At 42.7% G+C, this 19,474-nt stretch overlaps 1 protein-coding gene across 1 annotated transcript in view; it reads right to left on the reverse strand.

Annotated features, from left to right (window-relative positions):
• Nucleotides 1–6,080: 6,080 nt before the first annotated feature.
• Nucleotides 6,081–19,474, reverse strand: part of LOC310991451 (calcium/calmodulin-dependent protein kinase type II subunit beta-like) — an 89,798-nt gene continuing 76,404 nt past the window's right edge. Inside the window, exons 16-23 of the mRNA XM_083979164.1 lie at nt 16,357–16,405; nt 12,657–12,746; nt 11,602–11,745; nt 10,230–10,421; nt 9,597–9,672; nt 9,374–9,468; nt 7,631–7,864; nt 6,081–6,424 (exon numbers count right to left, since the gene is read on the reverse strand). Coding sequence (XP_083835290.1) covers nt 7,632–7,864; nt 9,374–9,468; nt 9,597–9,672; nt 10,230–10,421; nt 11,602–11,745; nt 12,657–12,746; nt 16,357–16,405 — 879 coding nt within the window. The 3' untranslated portion in view covers nt 6,081–6,424; nt 7,631. The remainder of the gene's footprint in view (nt 6,425–7,630; nt 7,865–9,373; nt 9,469–9,596; nt 9,673–10,229; nt 10,422–11,601; nt 11,746–12,656; nt 12,747–16,356; nt 16,406–19,474) is intronic.

Here is a 19,474-nt window from a genome sequence, read left to right on the forward strand (position 1 = left end):
GATTACAAATTAACACTCAATAGGCTATATCTCACTCATGATTGTTTTAGTAGATTGAGCACTTACACATTTTACACATTTACCCATTTAAACAAGTTCATTCTGAGTGAAGTGAAACACTTGTCTTATGTATGATGTTTTGAATTATTTTTGAGCTGTTGTGTCCTGGTAGCCTACTGAATGTGAGGGAGTCAAGCATTAACCCTGTGGTACGGAGAGAGAGAGAGAGAGGAGCCAGGACATATTTACGCTTTCACTTTGTGTCTTATATTTTTGACTAACCCACTGAGGTTAAAGACAACTGAAACCTGTAAGCAAACCATATAGATTTGTGTTGAGCTTAATTCATAATGCAATAAACACCAGTAACCTGTTTGTCCATTCAGAGGCAAGTTGAGGACACACAGAGCCACTGTGAGAGGTAAACATCTTCAAGGTCGCAGGGAGGAGAGGATGAGACATTGTGCTGAATTATGGCTCTGCACTCTCTGACCAAGGACAGATAAGATACAGCTGCAGTGTAGGGAGGTTTCTGTTGTGTTTCAAGTCCAGAAGTTCGTGTGCTGGGAAGATGGGACCAACCTGTGCCAGGCTGAGTGCACCAACGAAGGGAGGGCTAAAGTCTAAACCACAGCACCTCCCCACCTGTTATTGACCAATAAGAATTAATTACACACACATAGTGCAAAATATTAAAAATCAATGTAACGCCTTTTTCTTTGCCAGATGCAAATTGCAGATGACAGAGAATTCTCGCTCTCTTGGGATGGTGGTTGCAGCTAACTGCTTGCAGACTGCGATTTCTTGAACAGGAGAGTTTTTGTATCTGATTCGTTTGATGATCCAGTTTAATAAATAGTTAACTGGAAAGTCGTTGTTTGTCCTCTCTTGGAAATAAACGAACACCCTTGTCTGTGTTCCTGTTTTTTCATCAGATATTTTCAGTATTTCTCCATCATCATTTCTGTTTCATTCTATCATACTGTTATTATTATTAGTTAGTTTCATCCATGTGAATCAACCCCCTTGAGTTTTTTTTATATCTACTTAAGTATATTCCATGAATGCTGGGTGTTTTGTTTTGGAAATGGATGGTGTACTGTAAGTCTGATTTTAAATGTTATAACTTTTATCTTATGTGTTACTTTGTCCTGAGTTACCTCTAAATCTTTAAAGCTGTACTGCAGTCCTACTCATGTGTACACACAGACAGACAATGAAATTTCTATTTAAATTGTCGTTTTATTGATAACACCTTAACACATTTTCTTGAAGTTAGAGAAACACGTGTAGCACGTAAGAGAACAGAGCAATAATCCGAAGAATCAGAGAACTAGAGGATTAATATTATTATACAGAAGAAACCCAAACTGACAAAAAGAGACAGAGGGGAAACTAGAAAGAGCCAGCTGCAGAGAAATGATTGAATACGGTTGAAAACAGAGGGACTGGGGGGGGAGAAAGAGTGAAAGACAGCCTACGAAGAGAAGCCAGCTCAGTGTTGTCAGTGCAACTTCGTCACTAGCTGGAGAGAGAAGATGGTGGAGGTTCAGAGTGAACGCAGTGGCTCCAGTTTATCTCAGTGATGCTTCATCTGACTAAACACTGTAGCTGACAGGAAGCCAGCGGAGCTCGCACTGACCCCAACACACAAGAGGACACTTATTGTAGTTTATATGCAGGGCTGCACAATTAATCACATCCAGTCATGACTTTAGCTGTAAGGATTCACACACAACTGTGATTAATCAGTGGTATTGGAGCCATATGTCAGTCACGACTGTGCAGCCCTGATCAATAATCACGATGGAAGCTGGTTCTTTATTCTACTGCTGTTGTCTCTGTTGGCTTTGACACTACACTGAGCTCATTGTGCAGCTACATCAGAAGCATTAATCTGCCCTCCACCTGCCTCTGTTTGTGCTTTATACTGTGTGCGACCGCTGGAGTCCGTCATCTGTCAGTGGGACTCCAGTGCACCGGTCAACCCGTGCTGCTGCTGCTGCTGCTGCTGCTCTCTCAGCTATAAGGCAGCCGTTCTGCACTGACAACACAGAGCCCCATAGAAAAGCATGCGAAATAATCTTCACCACATTATCATCATAATCATCATCATTATCATCATCAGCATCATCATCATCACCGTCAACATCCTCATTGTGTCATCCTAAGTGCCACAGTCATTAATATAATCATCCTGACCATCACAGTCATCTTCATTATATCATCTGGAGACAAAAATAGTTATATGCACTTAAAAAGCTGAGAAAATAGAGAAAGGTGGAGTATACCAGCATTCAGTAGAAAATGAGAAACCAAATAAAAAGGAAAACACCAAAAAAAACAAAGTGTCCTGTTGACTGTCATGCAAAGAAAACGCCAGCTACTCTGCTAGTTAGCTGCAAGTTGTGTAACACTGTGTACTCCCTCGTTTTAAATATATGTGAATCTTATTATACTGATTTTCAAGGCTAGTAAACACACTAAGGAGAACAGAAGAACAACACCTTTGTACTGTACATGCTGCTATTTCTTCTTTTTCTGGAGGGGGTGGGGGGTCATGTTTGGTTAGCACGATCACGCACAAGCGCTTTCAGGTAACCTTTGACCTTTTACTAGTATACGTCAGGGTCAACTACACATGAACATTGTTACTGTGACATGAGTACAATACAACGACTCTGCTGCAGTTCAACCTTGAAAAGAAACCTTCTTTTGATTTAAGAAAAACAAAGCGAAAAAACAAAGCTTCATCGTCTTAAAAAAAGACAATGAAGCTTTTGCAGGGATAGTTCACACAAAATACAATCCTGTATTATATGAGATTAAAGTAACAGACGTCCCACTCTGGCAAAGTAAGTCATAATGGGACTTAAGTGGAGGCATAAAAAGGACACAACGGAACTGCAAACAAAATGTCAAGCCAGCGTTAAACTGAAGTTGCAGAGAGAGAGAAAAAAAAGCAGATAAACGAAGAAAAAAAAGTAATTCACACCATGTTGGTCGATACAGAAAAAAAAAGAATACATGCAGGATGCAACCTGGGTGTACTATCCCTTTAAAAACAGCCATGTTTTACATGGAGCAGTGTCCCTTGAACGACAGACAGTACTTGCACAAGTGCATGAGATGTACAATAAGAAAACAAAAACAAAGCACAATAAAAATATCCACTAAAATAAATAAATAAATACTCAAAATAAATAGAAACCTGAGGACTATTCACCAAAACCGACTGCCCGGTCTCTTAATATCTTGGTCTGACCAATAGGTGTGAGACAAATGTGAAGGCAGCCAATGGTGCACAAGCAAAAAAAAAAAAATTACAGTGGAGCTGATCGCACGTCCAACTCCCACACACACACACACACACACAAAAACTTCAGTGCTAAAGAGTCCATCCGTTCAATCCTGCCGCCCCTGGCACAAGCACTTTATATATTTATATGAATAACTGATAACACTTTATGGTAACACAAATCAAAGAGCATGAGAGTAAAAACATGAAAAACACAATGTAAATGTAAAACATGAAAAAAAACTAAAACACAACAGATCAAATAATAAGAAAAAGAGTCCTGGGTTGAAGGCAGGGGACTGATACGTCCTCCGAAATAAAGCCTCCTCCTTCCATCATCTCTTATACAACACACACACACTCCCCCCACCCAGAATACACACTAAGAGCGATGGATGTACCGTATATGCTTGCAGACACACATATACACACAAACACACACAGGCACACACAAATATTGCACCCTGTGGCAAATGTCCGAACAGGGAAGTCCTACACAACCCTCACATTTGCATTTGATATTTCTGAACTCATGGTACAGTGGGAGAATATTTCCCACTTTTAGACACGTCCAGCTCACACATCCTTCATTATTCTCCGTCAGTGTGTGTGTGAGTGTTTGAGAGTGTTTGAGAGTGTGTAAGTGTGTGTGTGTGTGTGTTTCAGGAGCACCAGCTCTCTGCACCACGGCTCTGGAAGCGAGAAAGGTCACACATCCATGAGGATCCTTCATCTACATGTACAGCGCTCTGACTTCCTCTATTTGACATTTGCACTGAGAGAAAACAAAACCAAAAAAAAAAAGTCCTGCTGGTGCGTTCCAGACAGCGCCGAGATTTTTCAGCGAGATAAAAATATCACAATTTTTTTTTAGGCAAAGAGCGCCGAGCGGGTGTTCAGCTGTCGCCTAGCAACGGCAGGAGCTGCCAACAGTGCATCTCCTCTTTCTTCAACGAGAAGCTTTATATAGCACCACGAGCTGGAAAAAGACACAGACAGGGCCGGACTGATGGGGGCTGAGGTTCCTAGTGCAGAGAGGTGTTAGTAGGGGTCAGAGGTCAATCAGGAAATAGTGCAGAAATATTTAAATTAAAAGTGATGGCTAAGGTATTGTGTGGCACACGAGTTTTACTCAGTAGTTTCATAGACTTTTAAGTGTGAAAATGTAGAAAATATTGATTATCAAGTCACCACAAATTAACTGTTACACTTTCTCAAATGGATAATAGGTTGATTGAATTGATTGATTTGAGTGAAACAGTGATATTCTGATATGTTTGTGCAGTCAAAGAGCAGCCAAATCCAGCAATAAAAACATCATCACTTTACTTTAAAACAGGACTGCTGCTACCAATCTTAGTTTTTCCTCTGTAAAGCCCCTAAATGTCTTAAATTTGTTCATTTATAGATAGTAACATTCGCAAAATGTGACACGTTTGATAAGTCTCTTGTTAAGTTATTGCTTTTCTTGGTCTTAATGTTTTGGGATTTTGTGACAATAGCTGGCAGATAATTAATGAAAATAATTCTCAGCTACAGTATAAACCTACTTTTCTTTAGTGGAAGCAACTGTGTTCAATCAAAGCAGCAACTGGCTAAAATACCAAATATTAGATATTGCATTACATTACTAAACCAGTAAAATTACAACTCTGAAATCATTAGATGTCATATCTCCTCTTTGGATCTCATGTTTTTAAGCAACACACCAATGTATTTTGTCATAATAAGATGTGTTACTTGTTCTTCCACTTGTATCCTGTTTTTTTTTTTTAAATCCTAGTGGTATCGATACAAAATAAGGAAGAAAGGGAGCACTGCTGCCAACAGCTGACAGCGATAGCTTGTGCTTATGTCAAAGTTGATGCTTCGTTGTTCAGACCTCACTGTTCACGGTGCTGGAGCACACAACAGCTCTCTGCCTTTTACAGCGTTTTACACGGAGATGGAAACGTGAATTCACGGTGAAACTCTTATTGCATGCCGTCTGATCTGTGTGTCTGATATATTCAGAGTTTCGGCGCAGGAAGACACTGAGCTTTAGCGAAGCCTCTCTACTGCCATTCACATTGCAACGAGGGAAAAAACAAAGAGGGTTCCTCCGACTGCACAGAGCCATTATAGTTTGGACTATAGCGCGTGCTATGTGTCTGCTGTACGTAACCACAGTCACACACGTACAAGGACTCGCTCTCCACCTTCACACGACACCCATCAGGCACACCCCTTCCGAAAAAAAAAGAAAAGAAGACAAAAACAGGCCGAGAGAAAAAAAAAACTAAACAAAAACAAGTTGACCATGAGTTTGGGCGCGGTATTATAGCTAACATACAAGAAGCAAATTACAAAAACTGCCAATATCATTTTCCACTTAATAGCCACAATAAAAAACAGCCACTGTTAATATAGGGGAAAAAACATGCTTCCTTAAAAAGATAGAGAAAAACAAACAAAAAAATCCTTCAACTCTAGAAACCACTGGCATCAAGAATTTCAAATTATACAAATTACATATACAATTGCAAATGTGTAATAATAATAATAATAATAATCATAATAATATTAATATAGTAATGATAATAATAGATTTTACTTAAAACTTTACATACTGTATTTCCAGTGCAGTGTTTATGTCACACAGGTGTGGATTCACAGGAGGACGAGAAAGGGGGAGGGGAGAGGGGAGGTGTCACAAAAATAGTGGGGGACGGGACGGGGGAAGAGACCACAGGAAGAAGGAATCACACGAGTGCTGAAAACACCTCCCCACCCCCACCCTCACCCTCACCCTCACCCCTACCGATGACCCAGTGTGCTGGAGGGAAGAAGAGGAAGCTGGGAGGTGAAGGAAGTCGAGCTGTCCGGCGGTGACAGACAGGGGGCAGTAGTCGTAGTCGTAGTCGTAGTAGTAGTAGTAGTAGTAAAAGAAGAGATGCATGCTGGGGGTTGAGGCCGGGGGCGTCCACGGAGGGAGGGAGGGAGGGTTTGCTGTTGATGTGGGGCGTGTAGTAACCCTGTCCCCCAAACCGACACTGGACTTGTTCATTCATCCCTTCGTCCTCGTCCTCCTCCTCTTCCTCTCTTTCCAGCAGAGCACTCCTCACAGACAAAACTATGGCGTTCATCCTGAGAGGGGAAACAAAAACAGCGTCATATAATGTGAATAAATGACCATAAAGGTTTACTTTTTTTTAATCAAAGGGGAAAGTCTGGTTTGCATAGATTAGCTGCAAACTGGGGGAAACTGCAAAACTGGCTTGAGTGTCACAACATCTGTCAACATCTGCCAGACTCTAAACAGCTTCTCTTTTTGCCTGCAGTTTTCATATAAGTCAAACAACATGAAACGTATTATAATCAGCTTCAGAAGTACTAGGAGAACTGTTCATGTGAAGTAAACAGTCTCAATCAGTAGGACAGAAAATTCCCCAAAAGTCCAATAAAGTCCTTAAACTAAATGCAGAGACACAAAGGAAAAAGAAGTAGGTCTATTATTATTTATTCACAACCCTAACCCTTCATGCAGGAGGAAACACTGCAAGGTATTTGATACTTCTTGGATTTCATGTGGACTGCCACTTTAAAATATTAAAAACAGCAGAAAACTATTTCATGCGAGTAATTTTAAACAAACTTAAAGGGATAGTTCAACATTTTGGCAAATTGGCCCATAATCGGAGTTGTTTTCGAGGCTGGTTGCTGAAAAACTGTCCCCAACAGGAATGCGCATCAGCAGTTTTGCATGAATTTGCCTCTAAAACAACTCTGTCTTGTAATGTTCCGTTATTATCTCATAGCGTGGTGAATGTGCAGGTCACAACTTGTCCACCAGAGCGTTTTGGAGTTGTTGGATTGTGTATTTGATGATTTGAGTTTGATGAGGGAAACCAAGAAATCCCATGAGCCTCCGTAGCGTAGCTCTAAGCAGCTCATGGCTCTGCTCTGCCATTCTAAAAATAGCTTGCACCGACAATTAAAGTTAACAAACCTACTACTATGACTATAGGGATTATGGCAATGGGCCAATTTGCCAAAATGTTGAACTATCCCTTTATGGCTGATGGAAACGTACTGGATTTCTTTTGCTGACTTCCTGCTAATCATCTATACACCTTGTTATTTTTCCACCTCTGAACAACAGGTGTGTTTCCATTAACCTGCTTCAAATTAAAAATGAGTCAGTGAATGCAACATGCAACACTTCCACCCCGAGAATCCCTTCGTCAACAAACACAGATGAAGCTCAACAGCTGCAGCGTCTGCAGCCAAATACATGAACATGATCTGAGGGCGACTCTTTCCTCCCAGTCGTCCCAGCGCTGTGGTCTGTACCTCACTGGAGCGGCGCGGCTGGCGCGCCCGAGCAGTGGAAGTGGATGTTCTGCCACTTGCTCTCTCTGCGATGCCAGACGCGGGTTTCCTCTGACTGGCTGGACCGCGGCCGACCCTGGCCGTCCACAAACTGGGTCAGGCGGATGTAAGCGATGCAGGCGGCGTCCTCGCCAATCAGATGGACGTGGGGGTTCAGGATGGTGGTGTGAATGGGCTTGCTGTTCTTGGCCAAAACTGAAAAGACGGTGGAGATAGAAGAGTTAGACAAAGACAGCACAACAACGAGTGTCGCCTACTCTACTATTATTACACTAGTATCACTAATTGTCATATAGGCCATTTGTTATTTAAAACATGTTCTAATGTACTATAGTAACATGCAAACAAAACATTACAAAAACAACACAAAGAAGCAATTGATATATGTTTATATATAAAAATGTGTACAATATTATGTTTATGATACAGTACGTGTCAATGTGTGTGGGTGAGTGTGTGCATTTTTCACGGTTTCTATGTAATGCGGTGGGATGTATCTGCAAGATGGAAAGCATAATGGACATCAATGATGAAATCTGAATCAAGTCTTAACAAGAACCGAATGAAAATAATTAAAAAAAAACTAAAGAATATCTTAAAATGATAATAAAAACATAGAAAAATATCATAATTATTGTGTTTATTCATTCCATGTAACTTTCTAGCAGAGTGATGGTATTTTATAATATACGATGCATATTATTCTATTATGTAAAAGTTAGGATTAATAAAAACATAGTGAATGTAGTGATGGCTGTTTTCATCCCATAACGTGTGTGACAAACAAGTGAAGGGTACTCGGAGCGATAAGTCTCAATCAGGAACGTACAGTACGGGAAGATCTAAGACATTTATTTTATAATTCCATGAGAAACTGTATGTGGTCCAAGGTCAACCGATCTTTTCCAGCTGTTGACATAAGGAGTCAGACGCTCCTCTTGTAGATACTCAACTAGAAGACAGTTATCTCTTCCTGCATTCCCTCTGAGGCTCAGGCCAAGGCCATGTTGCCTCCCTTTGAGTCTTGGTCTCAGTATTTGGCATTCCTCCTCTACACACAGCGGCAGAACTTACTGACAGTCAGAGCCGTGTGTGATAACACTGGACCGGAGGAGAGAGTGGAATAAATGGTACCGTATTGTATCTCCACTTTACCCATGAATTGTTACATCTTCATCTTTATGTTAATGCTTTGTTAGCCAACTGAACGCCCACACATCTCATCTACACTCACTCTTTTCACTTCGCTTCATATAAGAACTGAGGTTTGTGGTTTGTTTCCTCAGAACTGAAGTGGCATTATGCACCACTTGTTATATCGATGACTCTTTTGTTGGCCAAGCTCAATAACCTTTTTCAGCGTAAAACATCCAGGGCTCCAGCACATTTCTTCTCTCTACATTATTTATGTATTTTAACTTATTTTATAACTTTTTTTAATCAATGTTGTTGTCTTGTCTGATTTGAACTACAATCAGTGAGCTTGATTTCTGTCCATGTCTCTGTCTTGTGTTGTCTAAGTGTTTTGTTTTGTGTTTTGTCCTTTTAAATTGGGGTTACCCTCCTGCCCACGGGTATTAATAAAGTTACTTGACTTGGCTTATCGCCTAAAGCTCTATGGATTCATACACTGACAAAACAATAAAAAATAAAATAAAATATAATAAAAAATAGATAAATGCCTAATAAACCTATCGCTCTTACGGTTCTCAAAGTAAAATCTGTGGAAGTCCATCCCCTCCACCAGGTTGCCCAGCGCCTCCGGCTCAAACGAGGTCAGTCCAGGGTCGCAGATCTTCCTGTGGAGGAGGAAAACAACAAAACAACCAGGTAGGCTCAGACTGAACAAGTCAAACATTCACTTCAAACTCTTCACTCCACAAATGCACCCAAAAACAAGAAAGAAAAAAAGAAGAAGCAAACTCACGCGTATGCCTCAAAGTCTCCATTGTTGATGGCCTCTATCAGCTGCTCGGTGATCTTGATGATTTCCTGTTTGCGTGCTGCGGAGGACAGTGGGAAACACCAGTCAGTCAGAGGCAACGACCACAGATGGAGAGAGGTTAGTTTTTGCGAAATCGCAGCAACACAGATGCTCAGGTGAAGGCAGCGAGGAACCCCAACGTACGTACCAACATACTGTACTTACTGGGAATAAACCAGCAGGAGAAATGACGTTAAGTGGTTTTTTTTTAAATTGAAGCGAGGAACACGTGCAGGAAAAATGAAGCTGTTCAAACAGGAGACCTTGTTCATGATGTCATCCTGGACACAGTATCTACTGAAATCACTGCGCACAAAGTCACCCATGTATTTAAAGACATCACAGCTGATGCATTAATCCCTGCGCTCTCTGTGCGACCACACACACACACACACAGAGGAGCCAATAAGCACACACACACACCCAGTCAGGTCAGTTTCCAACATGGCCGACAAAAGAGCAGTTTGTCACACAACAACGAGCCGCCGTTCGCCCACAGCAGAGCAGAGTTATAGACACGTCACTCGACTGAGCCGCCGATCGATCGGACGGCCGCCATGCTCGGTCGGTACTCACTCTGGGAGGAAGACAGGGAGGGGCTGGAGGGGAGGTGAGGGGGAGGAGGGGAGGTAGTGTGTGCAGGTGGAGGGGCGGGCCTGGGGCAAGGTACCGGTGCCGGTGCAGCATCAGTCTCGGGTGCAGGGGCTGCAGGGGCCACCGGCGCCGGCGCCCTGCGGACGCTGCTTACCAGGTCTGTGAGCCGGGACACTGAGAGCAGTCCAGGCAGGATGATGGATGGATGGATGGATGGATGGATGGATGGAAGAGTGGTGGAGGTGGAGGAATGGAAGAACAGATTAGAAACAATGAGCAGGAAACAGAATAAAGACATGAAGATATGATACAGCACCGGCGGCAACAGCTGAGACTGAGCCGGAGGAAGATTGAGCGTAGTAGAAGTTTAATCTCCTCCATTTTCCTTTCATTAATGCTGAGCCTTTCATCTGCATACGGTAATTATAAAAGTTCATGTCAAATTTATTAAAAAAACATGATTTAAATTAAACTACACGTTTAAATCCATAATTACAGGTTTGGACTGAGCTGATAAAATATTTTAAAGTATATTCTTATATAAACTATAATTTAATGTTTTATTCTGTCATAGTAAATATAGGCTTTAGTTAGACTCAACAAACAAACATGACATTGCCGAAGCAGGAGGAACCTAAATATTATATTTATTGGGACTACTTTCTGCGGTGGATTAATACACAGGTCTAACTTTGAGGTATTTTCTGCAGACTGTATGTGGGACTGACTCTAAATAAAGTATAAATATCAATAATATATTTAAAATAATATGTACCATTCATGCTCACTGACACTTATCATTGATGGTTTTTGCTTTTCATATCAGAGTTTTGGACAATAACAAAAACGTTACTAGATTTCAGCTGCTTAAAAACACATCAAAGCTTTTATTTGAGAGGTTCGGACTATGGGGAGAGTCTGAAAACAAAAACTTGAAGATCCAGAGATATTAATGGTTACTCATAGGGCTTTATTTGTCAAAAATGTTATTTTTCTTCTCTTAATTGTTTGTTTTAAAGTGTTTTATGGAGGATAAATAATACAATCATTCTCCAGAACCTCCATTTGGCATAATATATTATTTATATTATAACACGATGGGTAACTGAGTGCTACTTATTAGCCAAGAAGCTTTAGGTTGAGACTGTGAGCTCATTTGTTTCTGGTATCTGGAGGCAGTCGATATAAAAGCACATGTGTTAATTGTGCATCAATATAAAATAGTGGTATTTTACATTAACACTTTTGTGTCACGTTCATTTTGACAGCTGTAATAAATAAAGACATCAACAGTGACGTGTGTTGTCTCTGTTATCTACGGCTCTCTCCCTGTTTGCTGCTCTCCTCTACTTACTCTGCATGGGGACAGCGGGGGTGTGAGGAGGGGAGGGGGCGGAGAGGACAGCGGGCGGCGGCGTGTGCGATCTCCCTTCCCCGTCGGCTACGGGCCCTGAGCCTCGGCGCACCGAGCCCAGCAAGTCGGCAAACTTTGTAGCTGCTGGGTTTCAGAGAGGGGGAGGGAAGACGATGCAGTGAGATGGAATAAAGTTCAGTCCTGGAGACAGAGCGCTGAGACGAGAGGGACGGGCAGAGACTCATCTACTGTCCTCACACGCTCCTCTCAGGACAAAGAAGTGTGCACTGCAAAAACTCAAAATCTTTCCAAGAATATTTGTCCTTTTTCTTGTCAAAATGTCTCATTTTTAGTCAAAACTAATCTCTTTCCACTTAAAATAAGACTCATCGCCTAAAAATTTCCACTTGTTTCAAACAAATATTCACTTGAAATAAGTAGAAAAATCTGCCAGTGAAAGCAAGTTTTTGTGCATGTACAGTATAAGGAAGAAAAACTTGCTCCACTATCAGATTTTTCTACTTATTTCAAGTGAAAATATGCTTGAAAGAAGGAAAAAGTGTCTAAAACAAGCTACTTTTTAATGATGTTTCTTATTTTAAGTATAATGAGATTTGTTTTGACTAGAAATGACATTTTGACTAAAAATAAGACAAATATTCTTGGTAAGATATTTGAGTTTTTGCAGTGTGGGGGGACATCATGCTCAGACACCAACCAAACCAACGTCATTGTTATTTCCACAAATGTCCATAAGGGGGAGACAACGTGTTACTCTGAGTGCACGTGGCGTGGGCGGGACAGGAGGGGAGGATGGGAGAGGAGAGGAGCAGAAATACTACAAATACTACAAATCATGGCAGCTGCTGATCAAACATGTTTCATGATGCTCAATGTGTGATTTTAATGCATGCAGATAGATAGTGGAGGACACATAGGGGGAGGATTTAGACAAGGTGAACTGCAAGTAGAGCGTATGAATGTGTGTGTGTGCATGTATGTGCATGTGTGTGTGTTAGAGACTAGGCTACATATTGCAGGCCATGCTGACTTACAGAACACAGCAGCTGTGGGGCCCTGACAGCTATCAGGCTGGGAGCTTGTGCTGGACTGCGCCTTAAGCGAGCTGTTGTCTAAGCTCTTCCCTGATAACGTGCACGCACAGACATATGAATGCAGAGAGAAAGAGAGAGATGACAACCAGTCGCACAAATGTGCACCCAAAAAACACAACAGAAATGTCACAGTGAGGAGAAAAGATGGAGTGAGAGTGGTGATAAAAACAAGGCAGGCGGCGATAAACTCAGTCACCCTCCCTTTTTTCTTTTCTGGCTCTGAGAAATTGCAGCTACTTTTTCCCCCACACTCCTTCTTGTCGCCAGATCTTATTGAAGAAGCATTTTTCTCATTATGCCAGTTAATGGCTCCATTTCAGTTGGATTTACACACAACTGCTGCTGCTGCTGGCGCATGCCGAGGTTTAATGGGAGTTTTGGAGGATGGATGATGACGACGACGACGGTGATGGCCGCGATAATGAGAGAGAGTTGGATGTTACTCATTACCGCTCGTCTGTTTTTATCAGCTGGCAGCACATGACAGTCACCGACAAACAGAGGGAAAAAGAAAAACGTCCCTGTAGGGAAAAATAACAAAACAGATGGCACGAGCATCACTGGCATTAAAAGAAAGAGAGTTTCCTGCCACGATGCTGCAGCAACAGAAGCACCACGGCTCTCTTTGCTGTGATCAAATGAAATTCACAGGCCAACATGTGAACAATATTCAGTGTTTTTTGTCAACAAATGCAGGTTTCCCTCCTCAGCAGAGAGGAGAAGCAGCAGAAACCAAACACAAAACGACGTCACAGCTCCCGGTCAGGTCACGTGACCCCCTGGGAGATGCAGATGCAGAAACATCTCATTCTCCAGATGTCACAAACAGCTCAACAGGAAATAAAAAAAACTATATGAATCATACCTGACGTAGAAGAAGAAATGATCAATGAGTCACAACGAGTTCAGGAAACCTGTCTGCAACATGTTCTGCATTATAAACGCGTAACACAACAACAGATATGTGGTGTTTCAGATGCTCCAAAAGCCGGCGCAGGTGTCAGGTTACAACAAACCAGCTGTCGAGCACCCGCTGACCTGATAGGAACCTACAGTACAGTACAAAGGGCCGACGTGATAAAAGAAACTGGTCCAACCAACCTGAGCCCCCCCCCACCCCTGCCCCTCCTCTGCCCCCCCGCTCACCTGGCTCTTGTAGTTCCCTGCCTCTACGATTTATCGCCGTCGCTTCGTTTCTGAAAAGTCTGAAACTCTGCTGTGGGAGGCCGGCGCTATCCCAGGGTGGCGCTAGCAGAGCAGCGTGTGTCTCTTCCAACACCTCTCTCTGGGTCCAGGGCTTAAATTAGACACCACCACCCACCCCACCACCCACCCACCCCTTCAGCCCCGACCCCCCCTCCTCCTCCACCACTACCACCACCCAAGGTGCCCTTGCCCTCTCCATTCCTGCCAGAGGGGTGGGGTGCTGGGGCTCCAATTTAGGACAGTGGCTCTGATTTGGGACCTTGGAAGGGAAGGAAATGGGGTGGGGGGTTGTGGAGGTGGGAGGTAACTTCACTGTGTGCACAGGGGCAGTACAGTGTGGTACAGTAGAGCCTGTAACACTGTACTTCCCCAGGTGATTTAACTCTCTAATGTTGCTGTTTTGTCAATGACATTAAGGCGATCGATAAGGGATCAATGCTGACATCGATATCAGGGAGGAATATAACGTATCATTACACTTTCTTTTTGCATTGGTCCCTCAAATATGGTTCAAGCACTTGTGACAAGAGTTACTTATTGTTAATCATTAAAATGTTGTGACTCTAATACATGTTTATGACTCAAAACGTCAATTTAATTAAAGCAGAAGTAAGTGATATTTTTGTGTTAATATAAGTCTTAAATAGTTATCTCTTCCGACAGCAATCACTTACATAGAGTGTTTGGACCGAAACACGGGTCTGTCAGTCACTCTGCTCTGCTCTGAGCCGAGGAGAAAACTTTTCTTGTATCCTACAATTTTTATCCAATGAGGAGAGAGAACGGCATAAAGGGCTGTGTGTGCAGCCAAGGGATGCGCGTGAATGTGGTGACGTATAGGGACGAGGACCAATAGAGCCATGACGAAGGCGGGGGCTGCTAACTCCATCGGCTGACAAGACGTTATGGTGCGTTCAGGGCAACCCGTAATTCGTGTTTTTCCGACCTGTGAAGTTGTACCAGTTCGATCTGGTACGAGTTCACGGGTCGGAAAAACACGAGTGGCCGTTATAGTTTACAGGCAAGTTGCGGGTTGCCTGGAACGCTACAAAGTCGTAAGTCGTGACTTGAAGCTGTAATTTACGGTTTCAAAAGCCGGCCTGGAACGCAGCATTAGCCAAAACGACCGGATCGCTTACTTCTGCTTTAAGGGCTATAGGACTAGGGGTAGTGATGAAAATTAGAATTGGAATTGGGCAGTAGACTTGGTTTGTGCAGTTTGCTTTCTAGCGCTGGTTAATTTTCTTACAGACCTACATGACGGCTCTGCCACGGTTGCTAGGGAATTTGTGACATAGCAGCAGAGCCTCTATAGGGAGGAGGAGGAGGAGGAGGAGGAGGAGGAGGAGGAGGAGGAGGAGGAGATGGAAGTGCACACTCTGTTCTGTGCGCTTGGCACCAAAATGATACAGTCATGACCCGATTTAGACGCATTGTACTCGGCTCAGATGTGGAGAACAGGGGTGTTGGAGTGTGTTGGTATAGATAAGCAGATCCAGGACCCATGCATTCACACACACACACAAACACACACACACACACACACACACACGATCACACAACTCTGTGGTCATAAAAAAGGACCACACATTAAAGCAGTATACTTGCTGATAAATGTGCAATGCCCTGCACAGACCCTTACTTTACACACACACACAACTCTGCGAGCTGACACCCTGCACAGGCACGATGGTATTTCAGAGGTGTGCGTTTCTCTGCGCTACGATTTCAGCCAAATGCCAACACTTTAAGGAAAGCCAAACCACAACAGCATTACAAGGCCGTTTACATTTCACGGCACCCCCCCCTTCACTTCTCTCTCACACACACACTCACACACACCAAAACACACAAACACGTCTTCAGAAAACAACAGCAGAAGGAAGCAATACAGCCGGGCTCCATGAGGGGTCAGTAGGAGGTCAGCTATGAGCCGGAGCTAAATTAAGACTCACACTCACCCCAGCTGCACCGCACAGCAAGTGTATGTGTATGTGTATGTGTGACTCTTATTTTGAAAGTCACACCCCGAAAATGAATTTAACATGTGCACATGTGTGATTCAAAACATCTTTTTTTGGGCGTTAACACACTCTCTGGAGTTTAAAATACAGTGTCACAAAAAAAAATCCTCTAAAAGAACCAATAAGAGATCAAGATGACAGAGAGGTGACAGAGGTTTTCAACAGCTGGCAGGAGCAAGAAGCTCACACAAAGCAGAGCAGCAGCTTTCTGTCTGATGCTTTCGTAAAAAAAACTCAGTGATGTGCAGCACAGAGAGCGGAGCAGCTCAAACTCCACCTTCATACTCAATCAATTAATAATCGGCTGAAATGTAGAAACGTCAGTCAGGTATTATTCACTTTTTGTTTTTTATGCGGTGCTTCAAACTTTGTCCTGATGTTGGTTTTGTGTGTGTTTTTTTGTGTCTTACCTTTCACATCCTCATCCTCCACGGTGGTGTTGCTGCTGTCCGACGACTCCTGGAGATCAGAGACAAAGGAGGAGACAGGTCAGGTCAAACACAGGACGGCACCGAGACACACGCCGGGTTTCACACAGAACATGGGAGGAGGAGGTGAGAGGGAGGGAGGGGTTGCAGGGCTTGAGGGCAGCTTTAAGTTCCCATGTTGCCTTGTTACGTCTTCACCAAGACAAACCACGATGCATCAAGAGACAGCAGACAGTAAGTTAGTGAGTAACAATCACCCAGGCTTTTTAAAGGGATAGTTCAACATTTTGGCAAATTGGCCCATTGCCATAATCCCTATAGTCATAGCAGTAGGTTCGTTACCTTTATTTGTCGGTGCAAGCTATTTTTAGAACGGCGGAGCAGAGCCGCGAGCTACTCAGAGCTATGCTACGGAGGCTAATAAACTCATCAAATCCATCAATCCAACAACTCCAAAACGCTCTGGTGGACAAGTTGTGACCTGCACATTCACCACGCTGTGAGATAATAACAGAACGTTATGAGACAGAGTTGTTTTAGAGGCAAATACAGCGACTGCTTGCTGAAAAACTGCCCCCGACGGGAACGCGCATCAGCGGTTTTGCATGAATTATCCTCTAAAACAACTCTGTCTCATAACGTTCTGTTATTATCTCATAGCGTGGTGAATGTGCAGGTCACAACTTGTCCACCAGAGCGTTTTGGAGTTGTTGGATTGTGTAAACCAAGAAATCCCATGAGCCTCCGTAGCGTAGCTCTGAGCAGCTCGCAGCTCTGCTCCGCCGCTCTAAAAATAGCTTGCACCAACAATTAAAGGTAACAAACCTACTGCTATGACTATAGGGATTATGGCGATGGGCCAATTTGCCAAAATGTTGAACCATCCCTTTAATTACAAAGTCAAACCAAACCAAACCGTGCCACCAAACGCCTGAAAACTCTGTTCTTCTACTCCAAGCAAAGTGCTTCATCCCCCGATGTGTGTGTGTATGTGTACTGTATGTGTTAAGTGTGTGCATGACACCATGTGGACAGATGACGTCTTTCCTCCACAGGGGGTGTCCTCGTCTCTCGCTGAACTTGACAGAAAACTCAGTGGGATGCGCTCTATCAATCTACCTCCACAATAGAGACAGAGTGGATTCTCCTAGTGCAGCGATCAATCCGTCCCGTCTGTCTCTCTGTCTGTCTGATCGCTGGCTTTCACCAGAGGAGGAGTTCGCCTCTGATTTCCAATTAGCAGATTAAATGAGCCTAAATTCCCCTGCACGTCGAGGAGAGTTGAGAGACTCTGCGACCTCATTAGCAGCGCACACACAGCACACGTGCACGAGCAGCATCACGGGCGAAAGCACATAAGTGGTTTCACAGTGTTTTTTTCAAGAGCAGCTGGTGACCTGAGAGAAAGCGTGTGCGTGTGTGAGAGAGAGAGGAAGAGGAAGAGGGAGAGCATCCTCGTTCTGTAACGACACAAATATCATTAAAAGTGTGATTTTTTTCCCACCTACAGTTTGTTTCCTAACCCTAACCCTTTCCTTGTCTGAATCATAGAAAAGTTTTTTATTTCTGACATTTCCTCCCATGCTGCAACATCAGAGGCAGGAGATGAACTCGACTCATAATTATCACACGCTCGTTTTGTGCACTTTGCTGTAATTTACCCTCTTGGTTGTTTATACCACATACACTTCTCAGCTCATGTATTAAGGCGGTTTTGCCCTCTGGTCGTTTCTCCATGCCAGGTAAGATCTGTCGAATACTAAAGGTCGCGTGCTGTTTTCCTGTACAAACGCTGCAGCTACGTCCTCGCAGGAGTTCAGGACGGCTCGTTCTCGCTGCTTTAAACCAGCCTGGTGCGAAAAAAAAAAAAAAAAACACACAAAGCGTGCTGACGCAGTATCCTCCCAAAATACTCTCAGTGTTTTCACGTGCAGCCGCTCTGTGCTGCTGCTGCTGCTGCTGCTGGAAACAACTCCAAACCATGCACTTCACTCGGAGGGGAGACACGGAAAAGTTGAATACAATACAAAGGTCATTCTGCTGTGATGCAAACACACACACACAAACACACACACCAGATGCTCGGCTCTCCTAATGAGGAAGGACTCATAATGCAAAGTTATGCACATCCTCCACACACACAAACTAACTGTAGCAGCTTCATTTGAGAGGATGCAAATAAACCCAGAGCTCCGTCCTCTGCACTCAGAGTGTAAAAGAAGAAAAGTGGATGTGTCAGATGTGTTGTTTATCTGGTCGAAAAAAATGAGGTTCATTTAGTTTTTTTCTTTTGCCCTTTTCATGTGAAACTGCAGAGTTATTTTCTATCTTAATTTATTGCTGATTTGTAAAAATAGAAGATGACACATGTTCTGTATTATGATAATGTGTTGTCATCCAATGTGCGATGGGTCAGAGACCGGTCAACTGACTATATCAGCAAAAATTAGATCAGATAATAAGTACAGAACAAAACTAGTAAACTTATCAGCTCACTAAATTATAGCTGGCAAGTAAAAGTTAAAAAGTCTTGATTTGGTAAAAGCTTTTGCAAACTTTTATAGAAATGAAAAATAATCAGCATTATATTATGATACTGTAATATTTGTATGGAAAAGTTCTGGGGCTGCACAATAGACAATACATTTATGCGATTATATGTATTATATGATATGATATAATCTGAGCATGAATGTTCACTTGTTTGTTTTACACTGTCTCTTTAAAATACATCAAATTGATGATGTGATTTGTTTTCTAGGGCATCTCTGTAGTTTTTTTAAACTTTCTTTATTGCACTTGTATGAATTACACTGCACTTTAATTGTGCTGCTTTGGAAAGTTTGGTCATTTCCTCTTTAATTGCTCAGATCAAAGTCTTTGATTATCTTTTTATTGATTGATCTGGTGATATTAGCACTTGGTCCCTGTGTGAGTTACCTCGTTATTTACTGATTTACTTGATATACCTAAACACACACACACACACAAACACACATATGCACATACACATTAGTAAAACGACGTCATGGTGCAGATACGCAGGTGAGAAGAAGGGAACAAAGTTCAGGAGAGGAAGAGGAAAAGGAGGAGAGTGACA

This window comes from Trachurus trachurus, assembly GCF_905171665.1.
Source record: "Trachurus trachurus genome assembly, chromosome: 9".
NCBI lineage: Eukaryota > Metazoa > Chordata > Actinopteri > Carangiformes > Carangidae > Trachurus > Trachurus trachurus.